Source organism: Chelonoidis abingdonii, chromosome 8 (genome assembly GCF_003597395.2).
Source record: "Chelonoidis abingdonii isolate Lonesome George chromosome 8, CheloAbing_2.0, whole genome shotgun sequence".
NCBI lineage: Eukaryota > Metazoa > Chordata > Testudines > Testudinidae > Chelonoidis > Chelonoidis abingdonii.
This window is the reverse complement of record NC_133776.1, coordinates 30,829,329-30,856,935: the sequence shown is the minus strand read 5'-3', so window position 1 is coordinate 30,856,935 and position 27,607 is coordinate 30,829,329. Positions and strand designations below refer to the sequence as shown.

The 27,607-nt window shown below is 40.9% G+C and overlaps 1 protein-coding gene and 1 long non-coding RNA gene across 5 annotated transcripts in view; one reads left to right on the top strand and one right to left on the bottom strand.

Moving 5' to 3' along the window:
• The window catches only part of LOC116837636 (phospholipid scramblase 1), a 40,846-nt gene extending 18,093 nt beyond the window's left edge, over window positions 1–22,753 (bottom strand). Inside the window, exons 1-6 of one of the 4 annotated variants that reach the window (XM_032802209.2) lie at window positions 22,373–22,753; window positions 9,196–9,225; window positions 8,280–8,375; window positions 4,646–4,815; window positions 3,781–3,823; window positions 1,524–1,744 (exon numbers count right to left, since the gene is read on the bottom strand). In XM_032802209.2, coding sequence (XP_032658100.1) covers window positions 1,524–1,744; window positions 3,781–3,823; window positions 4,646–4,815; window positions 8,280–8,375; window positions 9,196–9,205 — 540 coding nt within the window. In that variant the 5' untranslated portion in view covers window positions 9,206–9,225; window positions 22,373–22,753. Of the gene's footprint in view, window positions 1–1,523; window positions 1,745–3,780; window positions 3,824–4,645; window positions 4,816–8,279; window positions 8,376–9,195; window positions 9,870–14,973; window positions 15,357–21,568; window positions 21,649–22,372 lie in introns of those variants that run through there. The other 3 variants (XM_075068480.1, XM_075068479.1, XM_075068478.1) reach the window with 3 other exon arrangements.
• Window positions 22,754–26,186: 3,433 nt separating this feature from the next.
• On the top strand, window positions 26,187–27,315 carry LOC142047194 (uncharacterized). The gene is made up of 2 exons (XR_012656371.1): window positions 26,187–26,247; window positions 26,829–27,315. It is a non-coding gene; the product is annotated as an uncharacterized LOC142047194 (long non-coding RNA).
• Window positions 27,316–27,607: the final 292 nt, after the last annotated feature.

Here is a 27,607-nt window from a genome sequence, read left to right as displayed (position 1 = left end):
GGGCTGGTCCTTTGTTTCTCACCACAAAGTTCCCAAGGAAGGATGTGAATATATATATCAGTACATGAGCATATGCAGGCAATGACACCAAAGAGATCCCTAATACTGTATTACCACTACTTGTGTATGTGGTTTAGAGCTTTCTTGTCTTTACAGATTGTTTTAATAGAAGTGGCTAAGGCTTTGCTTTGCCCTCAGTGTGCTTTGCCATACATCTTGGGGTTCCCTAAAAGATATTTAACTTGTTAGTTTTAATTCTGTGGAGCCTGATTCTGGGATGAGAACCCTATTATTCCCAGCTCATTAAATCAATATCAATTGGCAATCAATACAATTGTTATTAATCATTAAAAAGGATCAGGCAACAGCTATACATCATTCAGTTAGTGGTGTCAGATTCCTACAATGAGGGTCAGGTCAATGGTTCATGAATTTGATAATTTTTTGTCCTCCTTTACTTATTATCAATTATCAGAAAGCTAAATTCACTTATAATAATCAAAATTTTGAATTAAGTTGGTTCCTCATTAGGGTCCAATCCTAAAAAAGCATTGAATATCCACTTTTTAGGGAAGTCACTGATGTCTACAGGATCCTAAAGGCAGGATACACAACATTTAAGCCCATAGCACAGGGGTGGGCAAACTTTCTGGGCCACGGGCCACATCTGAGTGTGTATGCAGGGCTGGGGTTGGGGTGCATGAGGGGGTATAGGAGGGCATGCAGTGTGCAGGAAGGGGCTCAGGGCAAGGGATTGAGGTGGTGGAGGGGTGCGAGGTGTACGAGGGGGCTCAGGGCAGGGGGTTGGGGTGCACGGGTGCAGCAGGGAGCTCAGGGCAGAGAGAGTTGGGGTGCAGGAAGGGTGCAAGGTGCAGGCAGGGGGCTTAGGGCAGGGAGTTGGGGGGAGGATCCAAGAGGAGTTCGGGGTCTGGCCCAGCACTGCTTACCTAGGGTGGCTCCGGGGTGGCAGCGGCGTGCACTGGGGCCAGGGCTGGCTCCATGCACACCCTCCCCAGCCCTGGCCCTGCGCCCCTCCAGGAAGCACTGCAGCCTCTGGGGTAGGGGCGACGGAGGGCTCCGCATGAACTGCCCTTGCCGTGCCTCCAGGTACCTCCCCCAAAGCTCCCATTGGCTGCAGTTCCCCGTTCCCAGCCAATGGGAGCTGCGGGGGGCGGTACCTGGAGGCAAGGGCAACCCATGGAGTCCTCTGCCCCGCCCCCCTCCCAAACGGTGCAAGGATGTTGTGCTGGCTGCTTCTGAGAGTGGTGCGGGGCCCACATCACCACGGGGGGCAATCCGGAGAGTTTGCCTACCCCTGCCATATCAAAATATCAAAAAAAATCCAACAAAAAGGAGACAAAAAGTTATGAGAGAAATTTTCAAAAACCCTCAAAAAACAAAAATCACAGATCCCCACTAAATTACAGATGAAGTTAACCTTGTTCCACCCACCTCACCTCTTGACACAAAAGAAGATCTCTGAAAACTTTTAAAGGTGCAGGAAAGAGAAAGGAATATCTCACCTCTTGCAAGCAGCAAGGACAACAGCATGCAGAGCATCTGAGAGGTCTCTGCAATGCTATCACTTCTTGACCCATATTATCAATAATCTTCATGGTGAAAGGTCGTGATGGTCCACAACAATTTCGAGTACAACAATCATTTTCCTCCGCTGCAAAATATACTCTTTGGCCCAAACTGTTTTTGATTTCATATTTATTGTTAGTTTCAAAACCGGTAAGAACTGAAAATTAACAACATTAAAAAGCTATTTAGTTGATAAACTAAATACAAATATTAATAGAAATTGCAGAGGCCCCAAACAAACAGGGTCAGGAACCCACTGTACTAATCCCTACATAAACACATAGGAAAACATGGCCCTTTCCCAGAAGATCTTACAATCTAATAAGATTACTAACATGGGGGGATGGGAAAAGCTTATAAGAGATACATACACTTCTACCCCGACAGAACACGACCCAATATAACATAAATTTGGATATAACGCAGTAAAGCAGGGGGGAGCCCTTTAAGTGTCACCCGAGCCCCGCTGCTTTACGGCTTTATATCCAAATTCGTATGGAGCCCCAGGCCCTTTAAATCCCCACCTGAGCCCCGATGCCAGAGCTCCAGCAGCGATTTAAAGGGCCCAGGGATCCCCACAGCAGCTGGAGCCCCGGGCCCTTTAAATCCCCGTCAGGACTCTGGCAGCCAGGCTTAGGCAGTGATTCAACGGGCCAGAGGCTCCAGTTGCTGTGGGGAGTCCCGGGCCCTTTAAATCCCCACCCAAACCCAGCTGTCAGAGCCCCGGCGGGGATTTAAAGGGCTTTGGGCTCCCCGCAGTGGCTGGAGCACCAGGTCCTTTAAATCACTGCTGGGAAAACCGGTCCAGTCCGGCATGGCGTACCAGCTCTTGCCAGTATGCCGTACCAGACCGAACCCGATATAATGCGGTCTCACCTATAAGACGGTGAATTTTTTTGGTGCCCGAGGACCACGTTATATCAGGGTAGAGGTGTATATATTTTCAATGTATTATTTTTATTGTATTATTTTTCATTATAAATAAGTTGCTAACTATTCCCATTTTCCCTTCAAAACTAATTAATGTGAACAGTGAGTTATTTTAGATATTATGGCACAGGTGAGACTTACGGTATCTCAGGATGAAGAAGGCCTTATGATCAGTTCAGAAAGGGTGTTCCACAGGTGAGATGCAACAGAGGTGTTTGTGTGAGAAGTGACAAATGAGCAGACAAGACAGGCACCACTGTCACAGTGGATGCGGCAGTGGGGAGCAATGCAATAAAAAACAAAAGTAGACAGCAAGGGAGGGGTAGAGTTGTAAATGGCCCTGACAATAAGAAAAAGAAGCTTTAAGTTGATGTGAAACAGCTGGAGCCAGCGGAGGGATCCAGAAAGCAGTATGATACTGTTAGAAGTGTAAGCCAGCAAGATTATTTTAGCAGATGAGATTTGAATGGACTGGAGGGGGAAAAATGTGTGTGTTGAAGGGAGGCCAGTGAGCAGGTGATTACAATAATTGAGATAGGAAATGATGGGGGCCTGAACAAAAAACAAAACAAAATAGATGGATCTTAGAAATGTTATGGGATGAAAAAGCAGCAAGATTTGGGTGTAGCCTAGTTGCAGAGGGTAAGAGAGAAGGTGTCAACAACATCATCAATATTAAGGGCATGAGTGACATCAGGATCATTATGTTGTCAAACATGCCAAAGAAGAAACAGAGTGGAAAGGATTTGGGAGAAAAGATCCGTTAGCTAGCAGCGAAGCTTCCGGAGATGTCAGAGAGATAGGCTGAGATGTAGGATTAGATTGAATTAGACAGGTCAGAAGTAGAGAAGGAGATCTGTAAAGATGATAGTTTGAAATCACATGAATGAGTGAGATTAGATGTAAAGATTACACTTTTAAATTAGAAACTGTCACTTTTATATATCAATTTGTATTTTTTTAGACGTTCAAATAAATTATGTTTTAAGTTTGAGATACTGAAAGTAAGCAACATTTTAAGAATCGGTGCCACCCCCTCTCTCTTCCCCAAAATGTACTATTGTAGGCACTTGATTAAAGATATAAAAGACAAAAAACAAATAAAGACCCCATCTTTAACAACAATGAATAAATAAAGAATATCTATCATTAAATAAGACTGGTGTTTAACAGTCACATATAATTGCTTGATATAGGACCACAGTCATTTAAAATATCTCTAGTATAATAATCTTCCATTTAGCAGTACAGCAACGTACATACCTTCCAGAAGCTCAATTTGCTGATGAACTAATATCTGGTCAATCTGTTATAGTGGTTAAAAAACAGTTTCAAATAGAAGTTAATAAATGAAAGTTATAATTAAATTTAAAAAATAAAATCTACAAGTATGTCAGCTTTTATTGTTCGAAGATTAGATTTCAGGATACAAAATTATGGATCAATTCATAATTATAACGTTAGATCATCTACATTAATTGTGCTACAGAAATGGTCTCTCACTCACACATGTGATCACCTGGGATGATCAAAAAGATCATTCAAACACTAAGATTCTAATTTTGTGAGCTGCTCTGCTGTGTGCTACACCTATTTGAAGATACTTGGAGGTAGAATGAGGAGAATGAATACTAGTGCTCAGAAAAAATACCACATTGAAAGTCATGAAGTCTGATGTGCTACTGATGACCATACTGTAATATAGGCCTTTGCCACACTATACTACCTTTACCTAGTGTCACTATTTCTGATACAACAATGTACAATAGAGCAGTACCCATTCTCATTTAATTTTAAATTCTTGGATAAGATTGTCAAATTGGGTGTTAATTAGTGGTGGACACTTGTTTGCTAAAACTGGGACTATGTAGTGTTGTTGCAGTCATGTTGGTAACAGGATATAAGAGAGACAAGGTGAGTGAGATAAAGCTTGTCTCTCTCCCCAAAAGAAATTGGTCCAAGGGATAGATTTTTAACCTCTGACCTAAATGTAAATGGCTCTGTATCGGCAATACAAATCATGTAAGCCACTTGATTTCCCAAAGTAGGTAAAAAGGTACTTAAATGCGCAGGTATCTATTAGCTTTGTATTTTCATGGGAGTTTAAAACAGAGAAGAATATAGGTACCTGACTTAGGTATTCTAATCCAGGTGGACAGTTGAGAGGTGGAGGAGGTGCTGGCATCCAAGCTGCCCCATTGAGCCCAGAAGGCTGATTTTGGACTGGAAGGCCCCCAGGTCCATATGGAGCTCCTGCTGGGTAACCCTGGAAGGCATTATTAGCTTGTCCTGGAGCATCTAGTTTGTGGAAGGAGAAACAAAACACAAAAAACACACACAATTCTGAAAATTAGATATTAAAAACATAGTTTCAACACATCAACAAATACACTTCTGGAGTTCTAGCATTTTTAACTATTGAGAGCCTCATAGTGAAACTACACTACTTAATTAGACTTGGCAGAAATCAACTTATTTTATAATTTCAACAATATTGACATTTATTATAAACATTTTTCAATGATTATTAATTTACATTTTCACAGTTGTACAGTTGTGCAAAATTATGGGTTGTAAGCTTTTTTTTTATTTTTATCTATTTAAATTTTTGGCAGTTGTGGGAAATTATGAGGAGGTTAGACACTTATTTTAATGACAGTAGTTGCTGAGATTCAAAAGTTAAAGATTTATAAGCATTAAAACAAAATATACAGAGTAAATATCCTTAAATAAAACTCCAGTAAGTTCTCAAGAAGCATTATTCTTACTCTGCCTATGTATGCATTTCTATTATAACAGATGGAAATATTTTCCCATCAGTTTGTGTGAATAGGGTAAAATTGATGTTTAATGATAAAAATCTAATCCTTCCAAGCTCACCCATAATTCAGTTCAATGATCCTCAACCTCTGAAAGCAGGAGAGCCACTACAACAGCAAAGTGAGTAGCCAGGAATCACAAAGCTGCAAACTGATGCCATCACTCCGTTGTAACTTTCACATCATGATAGTGAATTGCATCAACAGGTCATTATTTACCACTCCAACTCCAGAGCTCAAACTTCACAGTAATATTAAAGACACTGCTTAACTATTATTTTGTGGCTCTTTGACTGACACAGTTGCTCTTCTCTCCCTATCTTACTTCTGGCTGTCTGCAGCACATATAGGGCACTATACTCTCTCCTTTCTAAAAAGCTGCTTCTCTATCTTCCCCTGTCTTTCAGCACAGCAACAACCTGTATGAGTATCAGATGGGTAGCTGTGTTAGTCTGGATCTGTAAAAAGCAACAAAGAGTCCTGTGGCATGTTACAGACTAACAGACGTATTGTAGCATAAGCTTTCATGGGTGAATACCCACTTCGTCAGACGCATGCACCAGTATAACCTGTCTTAGTATAACTACATCCGTACAAGGGTCATTGTATGGCTTCAACTATATTGTTATACTTAAAGCAATACAACTTACGTGTAGACAAGGTCACAGAATAAACAGGACTTACAAGGAAGCCACCAGAGGATAGAACACTGACAAGGACTCAACAGACCTAGCTTCTATTCCCAGCTCTGCCACTGGCCTGCCTGGGTGACCGTAGGCAAGTCACTTCACCTCCCTGCGCCTTAGTTTCCCCATCAGTAAAATGGGGATGATACTAACCTTCTTTGTAAAGAACTTTGATATCTACTGATGTAGAGTGCTACACAAGAGCTAGATATATTTATTATAATAAGACAAAATATCTGGAACCAGATATTTCACACCCTTCACATTAATATGAAAACAAACCCCTCTCCCAAGTTACCAATTTCATATAGTAAGACATCTATAAATAATCTACAAATTAAATGTAATAAAAATGAAGCTGCTCATTTGATCTCATCATTACAATTTAAAAGTAATATACAGCAAATGAAAATAGAATAGATTTGAACATGAACAAGTATTTGATAAATGGCTGTAAGACTGCCATGTTGTGAAGAGCAATTTGAGAACTTTTAGAAAAAGATTTTCTATAGTTACTTATCTGCACTTATTTTAGAGATAGCATGTGTCTATAAAAGTCAGTCTGAAGCTTTCCAGCATGTACTATAGTCCTAGATATTTAATTATTTTTGTCTAAATAGTGTCAAGAAGTTTGTCATACTGTAAATACATACACAGAAATAATTCAATAACTGCATCATGATTTTAGCTATATTACATGAACAGTCGCCCATTTATTTTATTTGCCCACACAGAAGTCAGTATAAAATCAGATTCGACTCATGTGGTTCAACACTTAACATTGTGATAGGCCCACTAGATGGCGGACACAGTATATATTTATGTTCATGGATTAAAAATCTCTCTGTATCTGTAATATAAATTCTACACTACCAGAGGAATGTGTTATCTATAGCAGTGCTGGTAATATATAAAGATTTATTTATAAAGATAAAATTGAACAAATGTGTACAATGTTCATGGAAGTTATATCTAAGATCTAAATAAGATTCAAATTTAGCATGAATACAACATCGAGCTGGTACAAGTTTCTCCACCTACTGAAAAGTTTAAGCTTCCTCCTCTAGAATTATACTGAAACTATGAAGGATGTTCATGGAGAGTTATTCACGCACTCTACCGTTTGCAAGAAATATTACCACAAACACAGCCTTAGTAACAGCTGATCCACCCAAATGCTTTGTGTGTTAGCTTTTTATAAATGTTAGCTTTTTATAGGACTTGAAAAAGGGCATCTTTTCCAGTGAAACTGTGGATTACACTACAGCTAATAGCAAGTAATTACAATCTATAGAGAAGATTCTTAGCTGGTGTACTTAATATCAGGCTCAAACAGTGAAAGAGCAAACTACATTGATCTCAGAATTTAATCTTTCTTGTTCTCGAAAGAACAAACTTTTTTCAGTCTCCACAATGCACAATCATTATTATTTGGCAAGCGCTGACAATGTTTACAGAACTTGAGAGTAGGATTGCTCTGCCACAAAGTGCATAAAATCCAAAAGACAAGTAGGACAGGCTAATACAGAACAAATATAACACAATATTTAAGACATACAAGATATCACTGAGTGTGAAGGTTCAAGTCAGAGGCTTTTTTACACTTTAAAAAAGCTAAATAAAAATGTCAAACATTCATATTTCAGCAAATTATTACTTAAAGGGTTATTTGAAGTGGTGTGTTCTGGGGGAATGATTTGAATGTAGAGAGGGAAGTCACTCAGCTAAGAGGGAGAGAGAAAAAGTTTTAAGCTTCTGTGACAGTGTGGAAGAAGGGGCAACGCAGTGGGAAAAATAATGGGGGGAATTCAGATTGGAGGCATGTAAGACAGAAACAGTAACAGAGATGGAGACTATAACTGCTCCGGTTTTAAACCCAGTTCTGAATTGCTAAAGAAAATGAGTATTGACAGAGATATAGAGTTCAAAAGCAAAGAGCTACCATGCATGCTACTTCTGCAACTGCACTATCTTCCTTGCCATTGCCCCCACAACACAGTTTTCCTGCAGACAGGAGATTTTCTGACTATTTAATTTTCCTTTATAGGTAGCATGTTACCACAGTAATACTAAATAAAGGAAAGAACAATCAAGCTTTTCTACAAAAAAAAAAAAAAGTCTAAACATTTCATCCCGGAAAATTAATAGCAGGGGAATTATTTCACAGGTAGTTGCCATCTTGGAACACAAACAAATTTTTTCTGGGGACAAAAGAGATCAGTAAATTTGTATGTCATATCATAATCAAATAACTTACTTTGGAAAGCTGCATACTGAGGATATCCATAAGGAACTTGATTTCCTGCATAACCTGGAGGGTAAGTGGAATTTGGAAATTCAGCAGCTTTATTTGCTGGAAGAAAGAAACAAATATTCTTTTTTTTTGTTTTGTCAAATTAAAAAACAAATCTATAAAATGAACTTATTTCCTTTTAGATAAGATCTATATGAAAATTAGGCATTGTGACAAGTTTGCTGTATTTAAACAACATGAAATTCCCTTAAAAACAGAAGGTTTGTTTTAAAAAACGCTAATGAGAAATTTTACATTATGAAAGAATCAGAACAATTTAGATGTATTCAAATCCCAAAAGTGCTGAAAGGAAACAGGTGCTGTAAACTGTATCTAGTTGGGAGGTTAGTTAATTCTTATTTCATATCAGCAACTTCCTTATCTGTTTCTCTTGTAATATTCAAAATAGAAAGTTCTTGGTATCATTCTAACTCAAACAATTACTTGTGAACACAAGCCAGCATTCTCCTCCATAGAGAAGGAGAATTAAATAATCCTCCTCATTCACTTTGGTATAATTTTTTCCTCACTTAATTAACAAGCAGCTTTACAGGTTCAAGGTCCTTGAGATTTTTTTTTTTAAACAGTCCCTGCTCCTGCATTGTATCATTTCACTCACAAGGTACCCATTATCTGCTCATCCAGATAACTTAAGCTTGATAAGTACTTATGCTGATCAATGCAGTTGACATGTGGCTATGTGTCATAAGGATGTTAAGAGAGATTTAAACATCTGTATTGAAACTCATTTATTCTAAGAATTCCTCCCACTACTACTGCAGTAATATATATTGCTAATTTAGCTGTTTAGTTTAGACTCCTGTAAGTGATCCACATATTAGAAGACATTTAACCAATGTTAATGAAATATTTTACTCACATAGTTCCATGGTTCCGTTTACAAGTGTGTCTGCAAAATAAGACATTTGTTTCATGCTTTGAAAACAGAAAAAGCCCTCTGTTACACAAAACTCACATTTATGGTTTTCTATTTATAGGTAATTAGCCAAGAATACCTTCAGACTATGTATAGAAAGGGAAAGGGTACAATTTTTTCAATCTTCTTAGCTTAATCGATTTAAGTATGAAGAGGGCTTTTCAATTATGTTAAGGCACACACTGACATGACTGATGCAGTGTTAGCTGGCTATCTGGTAGCAAGGGGTCAGCCTAAGTTACAACACAGCCAGCTAGCATGAAAAAGAAGGAAGAAAAAAAATCCAGACATCTGTATCATCCTGCTGCTCCTGTGACCAAATTTCAGTAAAATTGCTAATGAGGAGGAGCAGACTGGGAAATGAGTAGAAATGTTTGAAGTATGAATAAAATGGGAAAAACCTCATTTATATTTGGCCCTGCTTCAGCATGTGAGGTCAACTAGTCCATCCTCCTAAGGTCCCTTCCAGACATATATTTCTATGCTTCTGTTTTTTTCCAGATAAGAACATAAGACTGGCCCTACTGGGTCAGACCAAAAGTCCATCTAGCCCAGTATCCTGTGTTCCGACAGTGGCCAGAGTGAATGAACAGAACAGGTAATCAAGTGATCCATCCCCCGTTGCTCATTCCCAGCTTCTGGCAAACAGAGGCTAGGGACACCATTCCCACCCATTGTGGCTAATAGCCATTAATGGACCTATCCTCCATGAATTTATCTAATTCTTTTTTGAACCCTGTTACAGTCTTGGCCTTCACAACATCCTCTGGCAAGGAGTTCCGCAGGTTGACTGTGCATTGTGTGAAGAAATACTAAGAAATGATATACAATGAAGGAGGAAATTCCTGCCTGATTGAATCCACAGATAAAGAATCCATTCTAGAAAAAAGGGTGGAGAGCTGCAGGTAATTAGTAAAACCTTTCTACTGTTAGATAAGATATTACTGGATTTAATGGTAGTCCCTCTCATAAGTATAGGGAATACATAATCGAACAGACAATAACTTACCTTTCAGTGAAAGACAATGGAAACTTTAAATACATCCACTGTAACTTGAAAGGGAGGTAAATATTTTTTGTACAAAAAAAAAAAAAGGAATTTCTTTCAACAGAATTAATATAACAAAAAAGTTTCAGCAAATAGAATTCCACTACTGTGAATGAACCTGGCATGCACAAACACTTCACAATTTGTAACAGTACTGATACTAATCTGTCTATCACATAAGCCACTTCATGAACTTTGGATTTATGATGTAAATTGTAATAGCGACTTTATTCCAGTATTTATATGTCCCTTATCCTCATGGTATCCAAAATCATAATAGTAAAGAGCATTACATAATCTTGGTATCTTGGCACTGAGGTTCCCCAGGTAAAGGGAGGCTGCTGGAGCAGGGTGGCTGTTAGAATATAGATATTCAGGCCTGCCTGTAAAGGCCTATACTTCAAGAACTTCGGTGCATTTTTATCACTTAGCTAGTTACAGTGGTATAAAAACAAAGCATCAATATCACAGTTCGCCTGTGTATGGGCCTTCTCTCATTAGGATAGTTGAGGCTTTGTTCTTAGGCTAAGGCCTTTGGCTAAGCAGCAGGGGAAGCCATAAGCTGGGAAGCGTACAGTCACATCCTCAGATTCCAAACCAATCACATTGAAATAAGGTGGTATTGGGCTGTTCGGAATACAATCGTGCCCTGATAGTGCCTATCACTACCAGATAAAGATGGTTAAGGAAAACTTAATTTGATAGCATCCTGTCTGGCAAGAAATCACTTATCATTGGTTATGAAATGCTAATTTCTGCACTATTTTTTGTTTATGGCCCCCATTTTTCTATTGTTAATCTGTCTGGTTCTCTAATTGTTTCTATCCGCTGTATAATTAAGTTTGCTAGGTGTAAGTTAATTAGGGTAGTGGGATATAATTGGTTAGAGAATTATGTTACAATATGTTAGGACTGATTAGTTAAATTTCAGTAAAATGACTGGTTAAGGTATAGCTGAGAATATTACTATATAAACTAGAGTCAAACAGGAAGTGGGGGGAAGGGAAACTGAAATCATGTTTGCCAAGGGGAACACGGGGTAAACGCTCTGCGGCATCAGAGCTGGGAAGGGGGACACGGGGTAAACGCTCTGTGGTGTCAGAGCTGCATAACAAGAACTAGGGAAGTGGGAGGGTGAAGGGAAATCCCTCTAACAGTGGGTATGAAAAAGAGAAGAAAAGGAATCCACAAGCACCTATTCACTAACTAGACTCCTTCAAGAAAAACACTGTTACTGAAGAAGGGGGTTTGCAGCAATGCATCTCTCTCTCTCTTTCTCTCCAGGGTTCCATTTTGCTCAAAGAAACAGTATCCATTCACCTGGACAAAGCACCAAGTGCTACTGTTTGAGCTGGAATCCAGGCAGAGGACTTGAGTCTCCACTGCCTTGCACAATGTGTAGTCTTTGACACTTGTATAAAACAAGTGCTTCCACTTTGCACAGGTGTAAACTAGGCAACATGGAAGGCAGAGATTCAAAGCAAGCAAGTGCTACTCAGAGAGATTCCTCATAGTCCTGGTGACAACAAGCACCTGATGAATAATTAGATTATTTTTTCCCGGCATTTCAGAAGTCCCTCTGGTCTTTGTAGTTAACCACACTACCACTTCCTTCAATGACACATTGATTACTTTTGTTGCTGTTAGTGCTGAACCATCGATTAAGCAGGAGATGATATAGATCCATGTAGTAACTCAGAACTATACATATATCTTGAGAAAGTTTAACAGCTAGTTTGTTTCTTCTCTTCCAAAAATTAAATATCCCTAGACAGTCTGCACCTGGATGAAAATGAACCCAGGCAAAAAAGACACAGTTTCTAGAAAGGGGCCATTTTGCATAGTGTTAGGCACGTGTCACCACTGTTCTTGTGAGAAAACAGTCTAGGCGACTAACTCCAGGAGAGGGGCTTAACTCTCGGACTTAGGTGAAAACCCTTCTGTCAGCATCCACTATTGGCAAGCTTAGGTGGCTTTCATTCTTAGATGCCTCTCTCCCTCATGCATTGTATAGGGATGTGGATGCCTAACTCAGGGTTTGTAGATTCCACTGGGTGGCTAGGCACCATAACTGAGAAAAATGCCAACTTCCACTTGAGGCTGTCTGGAAGACTGTGTCTAATCCTATCAGAGACAAATCTGACTATAGAACCCTATACTTTTGTGACCTCTAGGCTCAATATTGTAATTCAATCTGGGAATGAAGTCATATAACTTTATTAAAACAACCAAATAAGAATACTCAAAGTTTTAACAGGTACAAAGTGAAACAGACCATTTGCTTAAAATAAATAAATAAATAAATAAAATAAAACAGGTCACCATGAACACATGACCTGGTGCTCCATTTCCTTTTTCACACTGAGTCCGAAAAGAACAGAGTCCCTCCCCATGATCTTAATATTCAAATCTCTCCATAAGGTCAGCCCTCGCTGCCTAAATCATCGTCCCTTTTTCCATACCCAGGGCCTCCATCAACAGCTGTTAGAGATGTAATTGTTCTGTGACTAGAAGAAGTCACTTTATGGCTACTAAACATGTGAAATTTTGGATTTTATTTCACCACTCCCAGTTTATTAAGGAACCTGCAAAACTAATCCAGAACAGGTGGGTTAATCATAAATAACTAACCCATTTTCTTTGAATCTTAACATACTGCTTTGAGTCAACTAAGAGGACGGATACTATTTTCTAGATAGTGAATGAGAGATTAGTATACATATTCGAAAAAATTATCTGAAGTACAGTCAATATTGTAACATGAATGCCACAGATAAATATGAAGTCAGTAACCTAGGATATGACTTCTCTTCTGTCCAAAGATATGAATCTTCTTAGTTCAGGCTCATGTGTGCTTAGCATACAAAATTAAAACGAGATAGGTCTCATGCACAGGTGTTTAAATCCCGCTGTCCAATAAAGATCTCTGGTTAGCTTCCAGCTGTGAATTTCTGCTTTCTACCATTATCCAGCTTGTCAGAGAGGTATTAGCAAATCTCCTCCTCTCCCTTGAAGTGTTTTTTTAGTTAGGGAGGGCTGTTGCTAAGAAACAGACTGGCTCTAATCAAGTCCTGCCTAACAAACTGAACTGGCAGAACAACATGCCCTTCTGCTTCCCCATGCAAATTGAGACCGCAGCCTTTGACATATCAAGACACCTGTTTAGTTCCACTGTCTTACTCAAGCAGAAACATTATTGATGTAATGGTCAGCATCAATTAGTACCAATATTGTTCTCCTGCCACTGGAGGGATCCACACTTCCAGTACTTAACTATATTTCCAGTAGAGAGATTAGCCCAAATGCCTCAGGGACATTCAAAACATTTCCAACAGTGGAGGAAACAACTGCTTTAAGAGAAATCAGAAGAATGGGATGGTATTATTTTTAATGTACCATTAAATTTATCAAACAGGGAAATAACACATTCTTTTCTTCATTTCCTATGCATGAACTGTACTTGAAAAATACAAAAACAAAAAAAAAAATCTTTCAGCTAAAGACCATTGTTTTATCATTTCAGTTATCCTGGTGTGAGTCAGGAGATGCACTCTCTAGGTTGACATTAACAAACATAAGATCAGAATCTAACCCTAGATGTATGCAGTTAGGTGCACTACAGGATTTTTCCATGAGCGGCATATCTAACAGGCAGGGGAAGGCTGTGCCTCCCCAAACAGCCTCATGTGACCCACCCATGCTCCATCCAGAGACTCCCTCTCCTCTTGCTGCTAGTTGGCCTCAGGCCCCAGCCCACCAGGAAGGCTGCTCCTCTTCTAGGAAGGGAAGCCTGCTGGGGTTGGGGCTGGGGCTGGGTCTAGGGCAGATGGGACTTGGGGTAGCTGGGGCTGCCCAGTGCTGGGGGGCCCCTGGCACTGGAGCTGCACCGCCCAGTGCTCCAGGGCTGGAGTGGATGAGGGACCACGTGCCTGTTGCAAATGGGGGCCATTAGGGGTGATATATAGGGTATGGGGTGTTTGCTGGGAATGTACACAACACTTGGGGACACAATTGCACCAGCATCTGGCACAGTTACATCCACCTACATGCTGCCATTGGGACTATGGTGTACGAACGGATCTGTGGAACTCATTGCTGCGCACAATTGAACCAGTGCATACTACTCATTCCATATAAAGTGGTCGAGCTGGTTTAGACAATATCCCATTTTTCTGTTAATATCCAGTAGATTCATGATATGGACAAAAGCATGCAAAGACTGCAGGAGCAGAGCTCACTGCAACTCCCAACAACTGGACACATTTAAAATATACACTTAAGGGTGGCATTCACAGGATTTTAACCCTGTCAGAGGAGGAGAAGCAGTGTTTTTAGTGTTGGCCAGGATGTTGGACTATACTGCAGTGGTCAGGACTCTCGGTATTACTGTGGATTATCATGGCGGCTGGAGTATTGTTAAGTATACTTGTGTTATGTTACATATGGAAACAGTCAGGAGGGGCACAACCCTCTAAAGAACAGCTATTATTTATAACCTATAAGTAATGTAGTAAGCCCTCCCCGCCAGCGCACCAGACAACCTTCTCCAGCCCACTGTAATGGGACGTCTGGAACACTAATTGGAATAGGTGTGGTATGCCATACAAGAGAAGGTGCAGGGTGTTGTACTATACAAGGGGCAGTGGGACAAATGGAGCATCAACATATTTCACCTTGATGCCTGGTCCTATCAGGAAATGTGTTGCGATATGTCCTATGCCTTTCCACGGATACCTGGGCAGGCGGATCTCAAAAGAAAAAGAAAGGGGTGGAGTGTTAGATTATAGATATTCAGGCCTGCCTGTGAAGGCCTCTACTTTAAGAACTTAAGTGGACTTTTTATCACTTAGCTAGTTACAAGAGTAGAAAAACAAAGAATCAAAATCATAGTCCACCTGTGTATGGGCCTTCCCTCACTAGGATAGTCTGAGGCCTTGCTCTTAGGCTAAGCAGCAGGAGGAGCCATAAGCTGAGAAGCGTACAGTCACATCCTCACATTCCACACCAGTCACACTGAAATACGGTGGTACTGGGCTGTTAGGAATACAATCAGGTCCTGATAATGCCTATCACCACCAGATAAAGATGGTTAAAGTTTGATAGCATCCTGTCTGGAAAAAAATCACTTATTATTGGTTGTGAAATGTTCATTTCTGTACTGTTTTATCTTTATGGCCCCACTTTTCTATTGTTAATCTGTCTGATTCTCTAATTGTTTCTATCTGCTGTATAATTAATGTTGCTAGGTGTAAGTTAATTAGGGTAGTGGGATATAGTTGGTTAGAGAATTATGTTACAATATATTGGATTGGTTAGTTAAATTTCAGTAAAATGATTGGTTAAGGTATAGCTGAGACTATTACTATATAAACTAGGGTCAAACAGGGAGTGAGGGGAAGGGAAATTGAAATTATATTTGCTAAGGAGAACACTGGGTAAATGCTCTGCGCGTTCAGAGCTGGGAACAGAACACTGGGAAACAGACTCTGTGAGCGTATAGATATAAGCCTGACTAGTGTGAAGGGCTTCGGAATATGCTTGCTTGGAAACTAAACCCAATAAACATCGCATTATGTGCGCTTAGGACTTCTGGTTTTTTGCTGCTTGCTGTCTGCATGACAAGAACCCGGGAAGTGGGAAGGTGAAGGGAAATCCCTCTAACAGTGGATATGATTTTTCTATTTTGTTTTGAATATAATTTAAGGCAACTGTCATCTCTCTTCATGATGAGGTCTAAGCAGTTTTCTCTCTTTCTGGTTACGTCACAGAAAATACTGACACAAGCATATTTGCTTAGGCCCAGAAAAGTAGTAACAATATGCCCTGCCCCATGGAAATAGCAGGCATTAAGGCAAACCATTCCTTGGAGAGTTTACAGTGTAGAAAGCAGACCTACAAAGACAAGTTGCTCCAGGGGATCCAGAAAGAAGTTTACCTTAGATATCTGGGAGTGACTTTGTTTCTTTTTCCACACACATTATGTCAGATCAGTGATTCTCAAACTTTCGTATTGGTGATTCCGTTCACACAGCATGCCTATGAGTACAACACCCTCCCCTTATAAATTAAAAACACATTTTTTCGTATTTAACACTATTATAAACGCTGGAGGGGAAGCAGGATTTGGGGTGTAGTCTGACCACTCATGACCCCCTAAATAATAACCTTGTGACCCCCCTGAGAGGTCATAACCCCCAGTTCCCAAACCCCTGGTTAGATTGTTTATATAGATCCTCAACTTCTGCCACTACTGCTGACAAGCCAGCACATTTCAGGAGGACTAAATTAACATGAAAATTAAAAGGAGAATAATTAAATAATCAAGATGGGCACCTCAAAAACCTCTGGTCCCTCCACAAGCAAGCAAACTATTAAAAAAAGATATAGATGCCCCCAAAAGAGTGAAACATCCAAAGGAAATATCTTATAATCTTGTCATAAACAGACAGCCCAGGGTTAATTCTTCTTTTACCTGTAAAGGGTTAAGAAGTTCACATAGCCTAGCTGACATCTGACCAGAGGAACCAATGGGGGGACAAGATGTTTTCAAAAAGGGAGGAGGGAAATCAGTCTTTTGTTTGTTCAGAAAAGTTTGTGCTGGAGTGAAGGATCCAGGAATCAGGCATCCAACATTTCTTAAAGCAGTAAGTGTTTAGAGAAGGAATGTATTAGATTATGTTTATTTTCTTTTGTGGCTTAATTTTTGCATAGTGGGAGAATCAAATTGGGTGTCTTTGTGTAACTAAGGTTTTTGCCCAGAGAGACATCCTCTGTGTTTTAGCAGCAAAGAATCCTGTGGCACCTTATAGTCTAACAGACGTTTTGGAGCATGAGCTTTCGTGGGTGAATACCCACTTCGTCAGATGCATCCGAAAGCTCATGCTCCAAAACGTCTGTTAGTCTATAAGGTGCCACAGGATTCTTTGCTGCTTTTACAGATCCAGACTAACACGGCTACCCCTCTGATACTTGACACCTCTGTGTTTTGAATCTGTTGTCTGTGAGATAGTTTGCATGCTAATCTCACAGAGGTATTTCTTTCATCCTTTTTTTCTTTAATTAAAAAGTCTTCTTTTAAAGAACCTGATTGATTTTTCCGTGTTTTAAGATCCAAGGGTGTTTTGGGTCTAGGCTCACCAGGAATTGGTGGGATATGAATCAGTCTCAATCCTGCTAGGAAAAGGGGGATAAAGACTGGGGAAATATTTGGAGGAAGACAGAGTTTCCAATGACTCTCTCATAAACGTTTGTTTAAACTATTTGGTGGTGACAGCAACAAGATCTAAGCTGGTAAATAAGCTTAGGGGTTATCTCATGCAGGTCCTCACATCTGTACCCTAAAGTTCAGAGTGGGGGTGACACCTTGACACGTTCCCATCAATGTCTCTGCATAGAAACCTGTGATGAGAGAAAGCTGAAACACCTAACTGCCCAGCTTTACATTATAGCTGTAGCCATGTTGGTCCCAGGTAGGGTGACCAGATGTCCCGATTTTATAGGGACAGTCCCAATTTTGGAGTCTTTTTCTTATATAGGCTCCTACTACCACCACCCCCTTCCCGATTTTTCACATTTGCTGTCTGGTCACCCTAGTCCCAGGATATTAGGGCCACAAGATGGGTGGAGTAATATGGCCCAACAACAGTTATTACCTCACCCTTTCTGTCTCAGCTTTACAGAGTAAAACTAAGACCAGATTTTTTGTAAACATGTATTGTGACACTTCGTATCCCATGTGATGCCCTGCCCTGTACCCCATAGTCCTCATTTTTATATGGTTCTGATATATTTTGTACAAAGTATATTTTCTGAGATTTCATTTGAAAACTCATAATCTGCTGAATATTATCATCTTGTTGAAATATGTGTAACAACACTGCATGTAAAATTGTGACATTTTACTATATGATAGTTACTGAAATATGCTGTAGGTTTGTGGACATGACCCAGAACAATTTCTCAGCAACAAAGAAACTCTAGCATGCCAGCAAGGTACTAACGGGACATTATCCTCTTAACTGTCCATTCTTCAGCACCAGGAAGGTGTAAACAAGAAATTTACATTGAATCACAGGAACATTTCAACCCGTACATCCACAAGCGACTACAGGTTGTCTGCACCCCAGCAGGGGGTAATCTTCCAAGAGGGGAGAGAGTATGAGAATGAGAGACCATAACCTCCACCCCACTTCTCTTCCTCTCATCTCTCTGATTATGACATCAACAACTTTAAAAGAACTGAACAAAGGCTGAAGTGGTCCCAGGCTGGAAGGAAATCCAGTGTGCACTATGAGCTTATGTTGAGAGAGACATTTTGCTTTTAAGTTCATTATTAACTTGCATTTTTATCTTTTTAGTTCTTTTGTAAGCAACCCTGACTCATATGCATCTATACTTATAATCACTTAAAATCTATCTTCTGTAGTTAATAACTTATCTTATTGTTTAATCGTAACTAGTATGTGTTTGGATTAAAGCATGTGGGAAACTCCATTTGAGATAGAAAGGCTGGTGCACCTTTGATGAAACGACAGATGTATTATGAGCTTGTACTGTCCAGGAGGGTACTACGTAGTACAAGATGCACATTTCTGGGCAATCTTGTACTATTAAATTTCATCCCATTTCTATTACTCCAGTTTTCTAGGTTATCCAGCTAATCTTGTATGATATTCCAGTCCTCCTCTGTGACTTTGTGTCAGCTGCAAATTTTATTACCACACTCCCACTTTTTGTGTCAAGCTCATTAATAAAAATGTTAAATAAGATAGATCCCAAGACCAAACCCTAAGGAACTCCACTAGTAATATCCCTCCAACCTGACAGCTTGGTCTGCAGCATTTCCCTACAATTTTTTGCCCCTTGCTTAGGATGCAGGCTTCAGACAATTTTTGCAACTTTGAATTGAAGTTAATTCCAAGCCTCCTCCACATTCAAATCTTTGAGTTCTTCAGTCCAGTCCACTTCCTCAACTACCATATATACTCATTCATAAGCTGAATACTTTTGGTAAAAATGTGATGCATCAAAGAGCGGGGGTTGGCTTATAAACGGGTCAACACCAAAATTTGATGATTTTAAACGTTATGGAATAATTTAATTTAATTGAATATCTAATACATTGTTGTTTTGTTTACCTGGAGCGTCTGCAGACATGGAGCCCCTCAGCTCCCTCTGGCCGCGGTTCACTCTTCCCACCCAATGGGAGCGCTCCCATTGGCTGAGAAAGGCGAACCGCGGCCACAGGGAGCTGAGGGGCTCCACGTCTGCAGACGCTCCAGGTAAACAAAACGTCTTGACCTGCCAACGGCTTACCCTGATGGCTGGGAGCCAAAGTTTGCCAATACCTGAAATACAGAGCCGGCTTATGAAAGGGTCTTACAGTTTTTGGTATTTTTACCTAACTGTCTTGGGGGGTGGGGTCAACTTATAAACAAATGGGCTAATGAATGAGTATATATGGTAATTCTCTTAATCTTTAAAGTTCACCCTTTTGAAATCAAGGACCTAGTTGCAGATCTATTTTTGTTTATCGTTCCATTTAGTTTAAACTGAATTAGCTCATAATCACTCAAACCAAGATTTTCTCCTACAACCAGCTCTTCTATGAGGTCCTCACTACTCACCAATACCAAATCTAAAAACGGCATCACCTCCTGTTCGTTCGGCAACCACTTGTAAAGGAATCTGGAAGCTATCGCATCCAGGAAAAATTGGGCCCTACTATTGTTAGCAGCACTTGTCCTCTAGTCTAAATCTGGAAAGTTAAAGTCTCCCATAATCACACAATTCCCAGTAGTATTTATTTAATTAAAAACATTAAAGAGGTCTCCATGCATATCCAAATCAGATTCTGGGGTCTATAACATACACCAAGCATTATCCTAGGGGAACCTCTGGCAGCTTTCTTCCCCAAAGTGATTTTGACCCAGACAGACTCTTTTTTATCCATTCCATCACTTCTCATTTCTTTATAGGCTACCTCCTCATTAAAATACAATGCTACTCCACAATCTTTATCTTTATTTCTGCTTTTTCTGAACAGCACATGCCCGTCAATTCTCATACTCCAGTCATGACTACTATTCCACCATGTTTCTGTTATCCCTATAATTAGGGCCCTATCAAATTCACAGTGCATTTTGGTCAATTTCACGGTCATGATATTTTAAAAATTGTAAATTTCATATCAGCTATTTAAATCTGAAGTTTCACAGTGTTGTAACTGTAGGGGTCCTAATTCAACAAGGAGTTGTGGGAGGGGGTTGCAAGGTTATTGTGTGTGTGTATGTGGAGTGGAGGGGGGTTGTGATACTGCTACCCTTACTTCTGCGCTGCTGCTGCTGGCGGCCCTACCTTCAGAGCAGGGCAGCTGGAGAGTGGTGTCTGCTGGCTGGGATCCCAGCTCTGAAGGCAGAACCATTGTCAGCAGCAGCACAGAAGAATAGCATGGTACGGTATTGCCACCCTTATTTCTGCACTGCTGCTGGCGGGGCACTGCCTTCGGAGCTGGGTGACTGGCCAACAGCCGCTGCCGTTCAGCCCCCCCAGCGCTGAAGGTAGTACAGAAGTAAGGGTGGCAACACTGTGACCCTCCTAAAATAACCTTGTTACCCCTACAACTCCCTATTGGGTCATGTAAAGACCAAATCCCAACTCTGTCACTCTAGCAGAAATGGGGCCTGCAAAGATTTAAAAAATTAATACTTGCCACTCCAGGCTTGTATTAAACTCCAAAGGTTACAGCTTTTCCCTGACCTTGGCTTGGTTAACACTGCCCAAATGCAATAACCCCCTCCTCTGAACACAGGAAGAAGCGTTTGCGAATTCCTCCCTGTGGAGTACCCTCAAGCGCTTTCACCTCCCATCTGGGGAAGAGCTCAGAAAGAAAACAAAGGAAATTAGCTTTGGCTACCAGCTACTTAAACAACATGCAAAAACCTCTTAGGACACCAACAATCCAATCCTGTTCTTAAAAAAGGTAAATTTTATTAAACACAAAAAGTAAAAAAATACATCTAGAATTTAGGCTTTTGCTAGATTTTAAAAAAGCAATTCCAAAAATCAAGCACCCAAACTATTTTTCTTGGGGGTTCAGCTTAAAAGTTACAAACAAACAAAAGCATCTGGAATAAGCACAGAGAAGATCCACAAGCCAAAATAAAGAAAATAAACTTGACTGCGTCTAGCTAAACAGCCTTAATTTACTTACATATTTGGAGGGTTCCAAATAAGTAATTCTAGGTATGATCTGATGAATTTTCATACCTGGTTCAAGCCTTACACAACACTCCTGCTTACAGCATTGCTGCTCCCAGGGTCGCTTGATGGGGGGGGGCAAGTGGGGCAATTTGCCCCAGGCCCCGCAGGGGCCCCCACGAGCGTTTTTGGGGCCCCTGGAGCGGGGTCCTTCACTCGCTCCGGGGCCCCAGAAAAGTCTCGGGGGGCCGGGCCCCGGAGCTTCTTCCTCTCCGGGTCTCCGGCGGCGGGGAGTCCTTGTGATACCACTACCCCTTACTTCTGCTGGCTGGGATCCCAGCTCTCAAGGCAGAGCCGTTGTCAGCAGCAGCCCCCAGCTATTTTCCTGGTTAAGGTACTTATTATGACTCGCCTCTCACGCTTCTTTCTGGCAAAGCAAACAGCTCAAGCGCTTTCCCTCTCTCACTAATAGGGGAGTGATGGGGTCCCGTCCCTTCTGACAGGCTGCAGAGCGTGCTCGAGACGGGGAAGCAGACACACAGATGCCAGTCCAAGGACAAGCCGGGGCAGGAGGCAGGAAACCCCAGGTTCCGGGTCTACAGAGACCACGCAGGGTCGCTAGGCGCGGTCACCCGCAGCCCCTTCAGGCGCAGAAGAAACGAAAGTGAAAGCTGTGGGTCCTCAGCATTGCTGGGGAGGGGGCAAGCCCCGCCGTCGCCATCACTCGCAGGGGGCACTGGCCCCCTGCAGCCGCCCCTGCGAGTGAGCAGGACCCTGCCCCAAGCACCACAGGGGGCAGTTCCCCCCACTTGCCCCTGAGAGCGGGGCAATCCCCTCTGGCCGGGGCAGCCGGCTCCCCTGTCAGCCCCTCACCTTCAGAGCCGCAGCCTGGTCCGAGTCCGGGTACGTGCAGCGCAGCGCACCGCAGCCCTGTGTCCGTCTCCCGGCTGGCTGGTCTGGGAGGGAGCAGAGCGGCCGCTGAGATCCGCCCCCTCTTGGGCAGGGGACCGGAGGAGGGCCAGTGGATGGGAGAGAGAAACGTGGGGGAGTGCTCTGCCTCCACAGCGGAGGTCTCTGCCCCAGGGACACCTGCGGAGCGTGTCTAATTATTATAAAGAGGCCAGCTCCGCTGTAGCTGGCCAATAGGTATGCAACTATATGTTAATAAGGGTATTTGTGAGTCTGTGACCCAGGGGCAGCAGGTTTGTATAATTTTTGGTGGTGGCCAGAACAGGTCCAAGTCCCACTTGCCTAAGACTCTGGAAGGGAGTTTGGGTGCTGAGTGCAGGCTCTGGGCTGGTGCAGGAGGGGTGTGGGGTGCAGGCTCTGGGACAGAGTTTGGATGTGGAAGGGGTGCCGGCTCTGGGAGAGAGTTTGGGTGCTGGGTGCAAGCTCTGGGCTGGGACAGGGGGTTTGGGGTGCTGGGTGTAGGAGGCCTCAAATTGTAAGCCCAGGCCTCAAATGGTGATGCCCAGGCCTCAAATCCTTGGGGGAAGGACTCTCTCGCTCTCTCTCATCCTGCCTCTTTGTGTCTGTACAGCACCTTACGCAGTGGGATCACAGGCCTGGTTATGATCTTTAAAAGAGCTAGAGAATCCAGGAAGTCCATCAGAGATTTGTTTATTGCTGTGAATTTGGGGTGGCATGTACTGGGATACTAAGGTGATGGACAAACTCTAAAATAAAGACTATAATATGCACATTGAATAATCATGTAATAGCATTGTAGAGAGAGCCAATCCCTTTCTTGTTTCTGGGTGAGAGGACAGTTGGTGTAGAGTAAACCTGCTGTCTGAATTCCATAACCAGAATTTGTTCCCATACCATGCAAAGATGGGAAATTCTAAGGGCAGGAAAACACTAAATAAAATGTACTACCTGTTATGACTTGGGAATTGAGGGAGCTAGGGGAAATGTAGCACCCTCTTCTGTCTCTGTAGCAAGGAAGGTGGACTTGTTTCAATTTCAAGGTGCAGCAAAAGAAGTCCTCAAAGATACTGTACAAATTATATACACCATATGTGCATATTTTCTTTCTGTTTTTCAGAAATATCATCTGATGTGAGTACAACTGGCCAAGTTAAAGAGTAATATTTTAAAACTGATAGAGTGTTGATCAGCATCTCACTACTCAAATGTTTATTAATGTTTATTTTTCCAGTGTCATTTTTAGCAACTCACTTTGACCATTGACATGAATTATATGCCAAATAATTTTTAAACATCATAAAATTGTATAGATAAAATATACTTCACAAAGTAAAGTGTAAGTATTTCCTTTGAAACCATGCAATTAAGTCAGCCTGTCATTTTATTTTTCAGTAACTCCCATCTCTTCCACATTATTAAGTTCAGTTTTGACTTTACATTGGAATTTGGCAGCACTGAGTTGTCTATCTTAATATGGTATTCTCCTTTCAGATATTTTAGACAGACATCAGAGAATTTGCCTAGCTTGTCGTCTTGTATTCTCTGTATGCAGTTCTGTAGCATTTGCAAGAATAATTTGTTAAACAAACTTCATCTCACTGTATGGAAAGTTGTAGTAGTTCCTTGCCCTTGTTCTAATATTTTATGTCTCAAACATGAAATCTGCTTTAGATTTCTCTGCCTTTTCCTTGGCTAAATTATTTTTTTTCTTGGACTAACACTCCATTATGCATCAATATCCTGTTTAGTGGCTACATCTGCCATTTATGTTTAGCTGTGTTTTTCAAGGTGAAGAAGTTTGCTGTACAGTTAGTGTATCTAAGGAGATCTGTTCAAAGTCTTGCTGTTCTCCAAGATTAGGTTGGACTTTATAACTGGACAATATACCTATGAAAAATGATTCTTTTCTCTTTCTATTTGATTATATTTCATGGCTCACATTCACCACCACTTCCATCAAATAGGAATCTGACTTTCAGAAAGCTTTTTATTTCTATTTTGATTGCAATTTCCATTTTCTTCTGCTGTATTTTTCCCCTTCTGAAGTGATGCCTCATGGAATTGCTCTTGCTGGATCACCTAGAGCCCCTGACTGTGTTTCACTGCTTCTACCAATGTTAACTCATGCTCTCTGCAGCAGTGTCGCAATCTGTTAATTTTATTATTCCATATGCTTTCTTGTCTGTTCATTAATGAGTCAAAGTGACCCAATTCACATCTTTGAGCATTACCAGTCACATATATTTGCCCTTTATTGCAAATAACAAATCTCTCAAAAGCAATATTTTAATAGAGATATAGTAAATATCAATGTTTTCCATAGGCCTTGCAAAATCACCTTTATCATCTTCCTCCTCCTATGTACAAGCATTGTGCACTTGCACTACTAATGGGAGTGACCCATGAAGAAAGTCACTGACAGTATTTTAGGTGCTTTCTCTGAAGCCTTTCTAGCATTGAGAACAGTTATCAACTGTTGCTTAAATTGATGGAATTTTTCTGCAAGATTTTCCTGGAAAGCCAGAGCAGTTAAGGAAGTAATTACTCCACTTTTTTTTTTTTAACTATAACTTCTGATATCATATATTTACTGGGTCATAAATCAACCTTCTTTGGGAGAAGACTCAAGCATTTTTATGAACTGCATGAGCTGGCAACTCAGAATGAGACTGCTCTGGATTCTGGAAATATCTGATTCTCATTGGGCATACTTAAAAGCTTAGCAGAGATGTCAGCACAGTTATTCTCGTAAAAGTGTTGCATAGTCTTATTTGCAGAGTGACGCTGTAGTTAGAACAGGAAACAATTTGTAAGAACAAGTTCTTACAAACTGTTGTCATCTCTAAGTATTGCTTAATTTAGTAATTTCTTACATGACTATTTTACAGAGTATTTTTTTTGACATTTGAAACATTTTTCGTATGTATGGTCAAACCGCTATAGTTAAGGATGTGAAGGTCTTTCGTTTCTAGAGCACTTGGAGTGACTTATCTAAAAACAATTGTTTATAGTATAAAATTTTCATGATCCTTCTTTTATACTTGTACTTCTTTTATACTGGTAACGTACTGTGGCAGCATACACATCAACAATGGTATCTATAGCAGTAAAAGCACAGGTCTCTCCATGTCACAGGGCAACTCTGTCATGACCCAGTGAACCAAGTTGCTTAGCCAGTTCAGGTGGTTTCACAGTCACGAACACACTCCAGGCTATTTATCTTTCACCTAGATGTGTGTTGATTCTTCTTTTATGCACTAATACCGTGTAATGCAAGATTACAGCAAGGGTAGGTTTCCCACAGCTCTCACTCCTCAGCACAGACACACCCTCTGAGCTGCCCTTGCTTCCTGTTTCCTCCCCTGATATTCTCCCAGTGATTGTCACCCCATGCTCACAGTCCCCCAACAGAAAGTGTATAATTGCCCTCAGCACTGCCAGCAGTCTTCCCCAGGCTTCAGCAATCAGTGATCAGGATGCTGCTGATAGCACCTTGTCAGACTCTTGCTTGAGCTAAATGAGGTAAAAATATATTGTGGGGTAAGACAAGGGACAGACCCTTTTTCTCTTTGCTCCCTGAGGTACCTTTTTTGTCCCTCCCTCCCACTACAATCAAATTGTCCAGATTTGAATAGCCATTTGGTAGGAAGAGCAGTTATTCCCAAATGGAAAGACTTGTTGTCTACTGAGCTTCAGTTTATCACTTTGCCCCGTTTTCTTTCTATGATGTTTAAAATTAATGCAACAGCAGGTAGCTTGAATAATTTGTTAACTGTGCTTATCAATAAACCTTTGATCTTCCACTTTGAGTAGAGAAAGTAGTATGGCCCTTTTTAAATGCGAACAAAGCAGAAGGCTAACCTTGACAAGCTTAGTGTTCTTTGCACCAAAGTCAAAATCTCTCACACAGTAAAATGACGATCTAAAGACTTTTCTCCATAGTAGATTTAGTCACTATTATCCTCCAGTTAGAAAGGCTGAGCGATAAAAATAGAGCATAGCCCTGGTTCCATACTGAAAGGTTTACTGACGAGCACTGTACTTTGGACATCCTATGAAAATATCCCTTCAATGGGAACTGCAAGTGGTCAGCACCTCTGAAACTCACACCCTATATTAATAAAAAGAGGAAGAGATTTTGTTGTTGAATGGTTCATGTCCTTTCCATGTTACACATACATATTTCTATGAAGGGCTGAATTGCAGTGAAGGGATAGGAGAGAATGTCCTGTGTGGAATGTATAGCCAGGAGCCAGAAGCAAAGAAGCAGCACGTGTATGGGATTTTGTCATTTCAGCAATACAGCATGGAGGAAATAATCCACAGCATTCTTCTAGCTAGCAGAGAGAAGAGGAGAAAAGCTAAGAATAGAAAAACTCTTACAAACAGTATTATATAGTAAGGTTTTCCTTGTTTAAACAGACAACTACAATTTCACTGGCACGTGATGGATGAGAAAGGCAACAAGTGCTATATATTCAGAAAATATATTTACTTATTGACCTGGCATTTAGATTAGAAAACTATATAGTGCAGATGGAGAGGAGAGGGTTAGGAGGAGAAGCAGGATGGTCATTACTGCTCATGGTAGCTCTTGGAAAAAAGACCCACAACACTAAAATACTTGAAGTAGTTTGTGAATTTCACTAGTGTACCTGACTAATGGAGGAAGGAACAGGCAAAGAAGTCTCACTATTAGCAAAACAAAGACAATATCAGGAAAGTGAACCTGATAATGCTAGCTTCCAGGAAGGCTTTGTGGGTGTCCACAACCTCTTTTGATTTTATGAAATCATTTATTGCAAAAATTTAGGCATATAGGTATATTCCCCTTTTATGCTGCAATGCCCCCACCCCTCAGTAAAAAAAACAAACAAAAAACCAAACACACACACAAACATTTCTGTTTGAAACAAAAAATATTCTGGATGTTAGAAACTCATGACATTTGCAATTAAGAAACCCAACCCTAACTTTGCCCCTTTCTACTCTCTACATATAAGCTGAAGACCAGATCAACTACGTATAAATAAATTAATGAAATAAAATCAAATGAAGTTGTTAGTTTTGAGTTCAAGGGACTGTACTGCAACTCAGAAGACCTGGATTCTATTCTGGCCTTTGCCACAGACTTCCTCTAGACATTGGGGAAGTCATTCCAAGTCTCATTCAAACTGG